The 8967-nt window shown below is 47.1% G+C and overlaps 1 protein-coding gene across 3 annotated transcripts in view; it reads left to right on the plus strand.

Annotated features, from left to right (window-relative positions):
- The window catches only part of St8sia5 (ST8 alpha-N-acetyl-neuraminide alpha-2,8-sialyltransferase 5), a 47740-nt gene extending 41091 nt beyond the window's left edge, over positions 1–6649 (plus strand). For 2 of the 3 annotated variants that reach the window (XM_090353159.1, XM_090353161.1), the window contains 2 exons: positions 3179–3271; positions 4632–6649. In XM_090353159.1, coding sequence (XP_090209285.1) covers positions 3179–3271; positions 4632–5100 — 562 coding nt within the window. In that variant the 3' untranslated portion in view covers positions 5101–6649. The remainder of the gene's footprint in view (positions 1–3178; positions 3272–4631) is intronic. The other variant, XM_090353160.1, reaches the window with a different exon arrangement.
- Positions 6650–8967: the final 2318 nt, after the last annotated feature.

An 8967-nucleotide genomic window follows, 5' to 3' on the forward strand; every position in this document is an offset into this window, starting at 1 on the left:
CCAGTCAGTGGTGAGAATGAGAGGGCAGAGGAAGTTTGATGTCACTAGCAGTATTAAAAATGTCTACATATTTTGGGTTCTTGGCAGTGCCACCCCCAGGCTTCTAGAAGAAGGAAGTCAACAGTGCCCAGCTCTAAGCTTGAAAGTAGATGGGTGGGTACTTATAGTGTCACACCCATGTGTGACAAAACCACCCTCTGCTGGCTAAGTCATTGCTTGTGCTCCCTGTGGCTGCCCTGTGCATCAGGAGTTAAGAATCCTCTGGCCTCAAAGCCGCCTTACCTGACTCTAGCTATACCTCTGAGATAGGAGGCAGGAAACCTTTTGTAAGATAGGGAGCTTCACAGGTCCTGGGATTTACCCAAACTTTCATCCAGGCAATGGCTTCAAGAAATTCACCTTACCCATCTGCAAAATGGGTTTTCCTCAGAATTTGAGGATTAAATGAGATAATCCCTCAAAGCTGTCAGTGCCTATTACATTGGACATACTATAGAACCTTGTACGGCATTTGACACCTACCCCTATAGCCAAAACCAGATGGGTTGGCTTGCTGTATTACAGTAAGTAAGATATCCTAGGCATCCAGACAGTGAGTGTGACATGAAAAGGCAAAAGAGCAGGCAGGAGGATGGTTTGCAGGACCCTCAGGAAGCAGCAGCAGGTGGGAGAGTGGTAGGAGCCCCAGGCTGAGCAGCCAGGCAGCCTGACTTTGAATAAGGGGCTGAGTTGCCTTCAATGAGTGACCCAATCATTCTTCTTTTGCTTTCTCAAATGTAAGGTAAAGTGACAAGATGATATTGTTTATTTTGGGTGAGTGGAATAAACAATGTAGAGCACACTAAGTTCTGCTATAGTTTTTTTGAATACCTTTATCTTTCTTTCTTTTTTTTTTGTGGGTCATGGGGCTTGGACTTTGGGCCTGGGTGCTGTCCCTGAGCTCTTTAGCTCAAGGTTATTGCCCTACCCCTTGAGCCACAGCCACACTTCCCATTTTCTAGAGATTAATTGGAAATAAGAGTCTCATGGCTTTGTAGTGCCTGGGCTGGCTTTGAACTGTGATCTTCAGATCTCCGCCTCCTGAGAAGCTAGGATAGCAGGTGTGAGCCACCATGCCCGGCTCACCTTTAAGTGTCTTTTTTATAAATAAAACAAATTTGTGGGGAAAGGATGACATTCTATGCCAAGATCATGTGGCTGGTCACAGTCAGAAATGAGGACACAGGCCTGGATTTGACTTCTTCCTGTTAGTCCACATTATCTCTTTCTTAAGGCTATATCAATGAACTTTTATCTTGGGAACTCACGGTCCTTCCACCCCACACCTGTTATAGCACATCACATTTTTCACTAGTTTTGGAGCCTCCATGAATCTTTCATCACTGTCACTGTCTTTTTGTCCCAGAAGTGTAGCAGTGACAAATCTCATAGAATACCCACCCTGCGTCCTCAAGATGCAGGGATCTCAACTGGATTCCAGGAAGTGTCTCTACTCTATTGGGAAAGAGCCCTAGGCTCAAGGTCAGACAGGTCTGTCCTTTGCCCTACTTCCACCACTCCAAACCATCAGGTCCCTTGACCTTTCCAAATTCTTGATTTCTCCATTACAAGTCAGGGGCTTTAATATCTGTCCCTAAAGGTTATTGATATTGTATATAATGCTATGAGAAATGTTGGCACATCATAGCAGCTCACTAAATGCCACCTCTCACCCACTCCCACCTTTAAAGAAAACATAAAACTTGCCCTCCCTAGCGTGTTGATTTAAGAGGTATGGCAGACCTGGTTCTGTTATAAAGATTTCTTCTCTGTAGTTATTTCTTGTATCCATGCACTTCTGGATGAGGGACAGAGCCTTCCCAGGGCCTGCATCCTTTAGCGTCTAGCTTCCTCTTCCCTCTCTACTCTTACCTGTGCCACTCTTCTCCTGAGCTTTAGTCCCTAGGCTTTAGTCATCCTCACTGCTACCTGGTTCCTTCCTCTATGGCCTTTGCCTAAGACTTCTACCAAAAATGTACAGTAGCCTCCTGATTCACCAGGTAACATTCTCCTTCTCAAAGTTATTATTTGTTATGTAATGTTTGCTACGAAGAAATATTTATATGAAGCAGAACAATCTAGCTATTGTATCAGCTGATTTGCTTTTTCCCTTCAAACTAATCCACACCTTTAATTTTTTTACCGATTCCTTTCTCATTCTTTTATATGTGTCTCTCTCTATATATGCATATATATATATATATCTTACGCTTTATTGTTCAACTTGACTTCTTTGGGTCTGTATTAGTTTCCTATTTCTGTTGTAACAAATGACCACAAAAATCTGTGGCTTAATGTATCACAAGTTATACCATCTTATATCAAAAGTCTCAGGTAAGGTATTAATAGGATTGTGTTCCTTACTGGAGGGTCTAAGAAAGAATTTTTTTTCTCCCCAAAGCTGTCTACATTCCTGAGCTCATGACCCCCCTCAATGCCAGTAGTTTAGCATCATCTGTATTCTCTCTGGTTCTAATTCTGGTGCCATGTGTTATCTCTTTCCTTTACTGTTCCATAATTGCCCTGGGTCCACCTTGATAATCTAGAATAATATCCCCATCTCAAGATCCTTAAGTTAATGTTCACTTTCTGTTTGGGAAGGCACCTATTCAGAAACACTCTCTTTCTCTCCCTCCTTCCCCCCCCTTCTTCTCTCCTCCCCTCCCCCTTCCTGTCAGTCTTGATCTCAGAGTATGATCCCTGTGGGTTTTTTGCCCAAGGTTAATAACACTCTACCACTTGGAGCCACAGTTCCATTTCTGATTTTTAGGTGGTTAATTGGAGATAAAAGTCTCACTGCCTTCCCAGCCTGAGCTGGCTTCAAATCAGGATCCTCAAATCTCAGCCTCCTGAATAGCTAGGATCACAGGTGTCACAGGATTTCAGAGCCACCAGAGCCCAGCTGTACAGAGCCATCTCTTAACAGAGTAGAATTATTTAAGCAAACACTATACTTTGTTAAAGTAGAAGTGACTATAAAGTGCATGCCAAGAGAAAACTAAGAGTGGTGGCTTGACCATCAAGGCCTCAATCTTAGATATTTTTATGAGTAGGGTTTCATGATTATGCTAATGATTGTTTTAAGAAGATGTACATAATTGTAGAGCCGAGGGGCTATCCTATCTTATCTCTTCCTCAGGTGTAACCTGCCCCCCATCTCAGAGAAGTATACTGTGGATGTGGGGGTGAAGACAGATGTGGTCACTGTGAACCCCAGCATCATCACTGAGAGGTCAGTGGCCCTCGTTCTAGAACTTGTGTTGGTCTTTGTTGGCCAGCAGTGACCAGCAGCCACTGGACACTGCAAATGTGGCTGGTCCAGATCAGGTCGTGCTGGCTGTTCACCAAAGAAACTAGACATACCAGGTTTCAAAGACATACTGGGAACATGATGGTGAAACATATCTCATTTATGTTTTTATAATTGTACATTGAAATGATAGCATTTTAATATATTGGGTTAAATATTAAAAATTATGTTCATCATTTCTACTTTTCAAAATGTGCTTATTAGGAAACTTTGTCAAGCTTTTATTAGCATACACTGTATAAGAGAGTTACTTTGTGATATTTCCAAATATGAATATGCTGTACCCCACGCTCACCCTATTTCTCTCATCTTTTCTTAAAACAATTCCAATGAGTTTCATTATTCCATTTTCCTATGTGCATATAAAACACATCTACCCCACCCATCCTCCTTCATCCTCTCCATTTTCCCTCTCCCTCCTGCTGATACTTATCCCTCGACAGAGTCTGTTTTACTTTATTATATTTTGCCAGTACTGAGCCTTGAATTCAAGCCTTGCACTCTTGCCTGGCTTTTTCCCTCAAGGCTGGCTCTCTGCCACTTGAGCCACACGCTGCCATCCAGCATTTCCCAGGCAGAGAAACATAAGGGTTGTGAGTTTAAGGCCAGCCTGTGGCTGCATCGTGAGATCTTATCTCAAAACAAAAACAAGCAAAGCCCCAAAACAGAAACCCTCCACTCTGGCTTCAGGGGGAGGGGAGGAGAGTGTGTGGAATGTCTTAGGGGAGGGCACTTCCAAGGCAGGTGACTGGCAGGATGAGTTGTTCAGTTGCATCTGATGCCCAACAGAGAGAGCCATGGTGTGAAGGAGGTCCAGAGAGGAGTGAGAGGCCATCAGGGGGGAGGCTGTTCCCTGTGTGTGAGATAGGCCAAGAGGCCAGGGGCGGGATGGAGCCAGGCCAGGTGGCTGTTGTGTTGAGCCATGATTGGGGGGAAGATTGAGAGTAATGGCTAGACTCTTCAACTCCCTCCCATACAATGCCTGCTCTGGGCAGGCTCTGGGTTGCCCTTTGGGGTTAAGCTCTCTCCAAGCAGCCACACCATCAGTATGCACCCACTCACAAAAACACAATTATTGCAGAGAAAGGCCCCTACCTCCCTCTGCTAAGTTGCAAGAGGCGGAGAAAGAAGGGACAGGTGGCTTCGTGAGCCCCATCTCATCTCTTGGAAAGCTCCCTGGATGTGGGAGTGGGGAAGCAGAGGACCTTGAGACTTGGGGGCAGGGTACCTCCTGAGCCACTCACTCTGTGACTCCCTCCCCCCCCCCGCCTGCTTTGCACAGGTTCCACAAGCTGGAGAAGTGGCGGCGACCTTTCTACCGTGTGCTGCAGGTTTACGAGAACGCGTCTGTGCTGCTGCCCGCCTTCTACAACACGCGCAACACCGATGTGTCCATCCGTGTCAAGTACGTGCTGGACGACTTCGAGTCCTCACAGGCCGTCTACTATTTCCATCCGCAGTACCTGGTCAACGTGTCTCGGTACTGGCTCAGCCTGGGGGTGCGGGCCAAGCGCATCAGCACGGGCCTCATTCTGGTCACGGCTGCCCTGGAGCTCTGTGAGGAGGTGCACCTGTTCGGCTTCTGGGCTTTCCCCATGAACCCCTCAGGTCTCTATATCACTCACCATTACTATGACAACGTCAAGCCCCGCCCCGGCTTCCACGCCATGCCCTCTGAGATCTTCAACTTCCTGCACTTGCACAGCCGGGGCATCCTCCGTGTGCACACTGGCATCTGCAGCTGCTGCTGATGCTGGAGGCAGGCAGACCAGCTGTGCATCTCAAGGGCCCCCACTCCTTCTCCATCTCCTGGTGCAACTGGGGGTCTCTGGTTGGACAGGCATTCAAGCTGTGTCTCCTTCCATAGTTTGGCTTCGTGCTTAGGTCCTGGGGCAGCCCAGGAAGGATGGAGCCTGAATAGGGACAGCTCTGTCCTAAGTCTCCTAGGGCCCTTCCCCATTTCTCTTCTCTCCCCGCCCCCCAAGGACATACAGCTGGTCCATGCCCCAAGATCATGGGGCCTGGACATTGCAAGTGAATAAGCACATTTCCATTCAATTCTGGCTTCTGAGAGAGCACAAACTGTCCAAAAGGCAGGCCTGCTGGAGAACGGCCTGGAGGGAGGAGACAGACACTTGACCTTGGAACACAGTCAAGACTGAATTCAGGACTCAGCTGTGAATTACTGTCCAGATCCTCAGAGCTGAGAGGCCAGACCAGTGGCCAGACCTCCAGTGAAGTGTGGCTCAGAGCCTCTGGGGACTTCATCTTGTTACACCATCCAGTTAAGCTCAAAATGCCCCAGTGGCATCTGATGAAGACTTGTGTTTGCGTCTCCCTGAGATGCTCACTGCTGAGATCCACACCCTTTCAAACCACCCTCTGACACACAGCCTTGGTGCCTCTAGGTTCCATCCTGCATTTGACCTTTTGACAAGAAGGAAATAAACCAGACCAGCCATTTGCACTCAAGTTTCCAAGCCAATGTTATCGACTCGATAAGTGCTTAGCAATTTGCTTCCTTTTCTGTCTCCCTATTTTCAGCTCCATTTTAACCAGGAGTTATTTATAAAGATCTGTTCCTCTTTATGTTATTGAGTACTGCAGAATTCTGCTAAATTGTGTTCCCAAATGGGAACTGAAAGCTGGAAGGCACTGACTTGTTATGTGAGCTTAGCAGCAGAAGCCAGTTGGAGCCTCTGACACTAACCTAGCGGAGGTTTCTACGCTGTGGAGGGATCCCCAGCCCCCAGCATCTCCAGGCTGGGGCTCACTAGGCCTGGACTTTTGGAATTTACTACACCTGGGCTGAGAAGACTTATGTGTCATTTCCATATCTGAAGTTCCCTCCCTTTGTTTTCCCATGTGTGTGTTCCTGTCCTCAGAGTGACTGCTTGGTTGTTATTGTTGATGACTTAGATTTAGTTGTGTGGCATTGTAGGAAATTAACACGGGGAGGTCTTCAACCTGCCAGCTCTCCTTTTCTTGTTCTCTCCTTCCTTTCTTTATTCTCTCCTTCAAACATTTCTGAAATGCCTATCCTGCTCTGCTCTATGGTCGGACTGGGGAAGATATGGTGTCAGAGTTACTATCTCTGTCTTCTAGGATAGAGGCAGATCTGTTCCTTGTGCCAAATAGGTGTCTTAGAAAGACCTTCGTGTCCATGCCCAGTGCTGTGCTAGCTAAGTTTTAAAAAGATCTCTAGCATATCTCCAGTATCCATTTGTTGAGGCATTCATGATGTATGGATCTAAGCCATAAATAATACTTATTAAAGTAGCTGAGATTTGTTTGCTTTCATTCTGTCAAGCCCTGCGTGGATCATTTTCCGTACTCAACTCCCATCATTTCCCTAAGACCCCTTCAAGAAAGAAGTTCTGATGACCAAAATAGGAGATTGAGGCTCAGAGTGACTCAGGAACTCACCCAGGGTCAGGTACCCCGTGGAGGGCACTGTCCTACAGTGACAGAACCCTGGTACTGCCCCAGGTCTACACAGCCTAAGTGTTCAACCTCTCTCTATCAGCGAGCATCAACAGGGCCGGAGCAGAAGAGATTCTAACCAAAATGTCTCCACAACATGGTACTGGGCCCTGCCCAATGGAAAAACACTGAGAGAGATATCCTGGGTCCTTCTCCCAGCATTACCCCTTACCTCAGTACTAACCCGCTCACAGTGGTCCCTGGTAGGAACCAAGGTCCCTAGTGAGGAGAGATGCACCAAAAGGGTACATGTTAAGTGGTGACATGAGTACTTTTCCCAATTTCACATGGTTAGCTAGAGGCTGACATTAAGACCACATGCTTGTTCCTGCAGCCAGCATTTGTAATAGTTTTTCCAAAGCCTCGAGAGACCTTGGTACTTACTTCAGAAGCTCTCATGTTCTTCTGCAATCCTGTCACTGTCCTGTGTACTGCAGACTAGCAGTTAAATTTGTATGTAAGTGACATTGATTCCCCACAAACAAAACTGCCATTTGTGCTGAAACCACAGCTTCAAGCTGGAAAAGCAGCAGGAGCAAGTACACAATTCAGCACTTAGCCAAGCAGGAAGGAGGGTGGTTTGAAGTCAGGCTGGCCTGTGGGACCATTCATCTACCTAGAGTTGAAGAGAACAGATAGGTATCTGCTGTTGTTCAGTGTTGGGAGGGAGCGCAGGGAGTGCTCCCTCCCAACCAGGGAGAGTAGATGGAGGGTTTCAGCTAGCCATTGCCTGTGTGCTCATGTTGTGCCAGACATTGCAGTAATATAAGGGAAAAGGTGATGAAGAAAACATAATCCCTGTTCTCCTGGCATTAGGTATATACAGTCATTAACACAGAGCTCGCTGTGTACAGGGTTGTCAAGTTCAGGTTCAGGGACAGTTAGCAAGGAGAAGCTGGTGCAGAAGTTGATTCTGGATCCTCAAGGTTGGCAGCATAAGGGTTGTAACTGCCAAAGCAGAAGCGACTTCTCAGATCTTCTTGACAAATAGAACATTTGACAGGGCTGGCCTTTCGGCTCTTGCATTTCTGTTCTCCAGCTCCTAACAAGCTGTTTCTTCCTGACATGCCTCTTGTCTCTCGGATGCACCTCCTCAGGCTCCTTCATGACTCATCTTCCGTGAAGCTTCCTCAGGGTTTCCTTTCTTACTAGGAGCACTCAAGTTGAAATCCCTTTTCCCAGCCTCCTGTACCTCCTGTCCTTATCTCAGAGTCCTCACTTGCAGCCCAGCACCCCTACTTGCAGCCTAGCGCTTGCCAGGAACAGGAGCATGAATGCCAGTCTCTAGTGGGACTGCCTCAGCACTGCCTCTCAGACCTCAGCCTCAACTCAGAGAGATAAATGAATAATCTGGATCTAGACTCTCCTACTACTGCTTAGTAGTGATGGGACCTTGCAGAGCCTCTATAGGCCCCAAAGGGCTCTGACTAATCCTCTGAAAAATAAGGAAGAGACAGTAAGCTCAGGTTTCCTCTGTCCAGCCTCAGGTCACTCCTGCCTCCCAACTTACTCATTCTCTGTGTTTATGCACTAAATCTGGAGAACTCCAACTCATAAATATCTCCTGAGTTCATTTCCTCCTCTGCTTATCTGAATGACCTGAGCATTAACAACTGAAAATATCTTGGGGGGGGGGTCCTATCGCATACCTGGCGCCATGAACTTCAGGCTCTTTACCAAGTCATACAAGCCATGTCTCAAGTAGGCCCTTTTATCTCCCCAGAGCCCTTCTGTCACCCATCCTCCTGCACTTCTTCAGGCTCTGTGCCTTTGTTCAAGTGATTCCAAAGGCCTGGGATGGCTCCACACTCCTCTTTCCCCCACTCCTTCCTCTCATCTGACCAATTTTGCAGATGATGAAAAATTAAGGCTCCTACTCTCTCCCTCTGAACCCAGGCTGGGAACCCGCTTCTCTGGACTTCTCTAGTCACCATCACGTTCCTGACTTTTGCTAGGATACATTCAGAGCACACAGCATAAATGCCTCTCTGTCTTTGGTGGGTGGTCTGTCTTTAACTCAGGAAAGGCCCAGAATCTAGGTCATTTCTGTGCCACTAACACTGACACCGAGCTGGAGGATGTTGTGTGTTTACTCCATCAGCGAGGTCTTCGGTTACCTAGTGGGTTCCAGCAGT

Source organism: Megascapheus bottae, chromosome 19 (genome assembly GCF_031878675.1).
Source record: "Megascapheus bottae isolate mThoBot1 chromosome 19, mThoBot2.hap1, whole genome shotgun sequence".
Taxonomy (NCBI): Eukaryota; Metazoa; Chordata; class Mammalia; order Rodentia; family Geomyidae; genus Megascapheus; species Megascapheus bottae.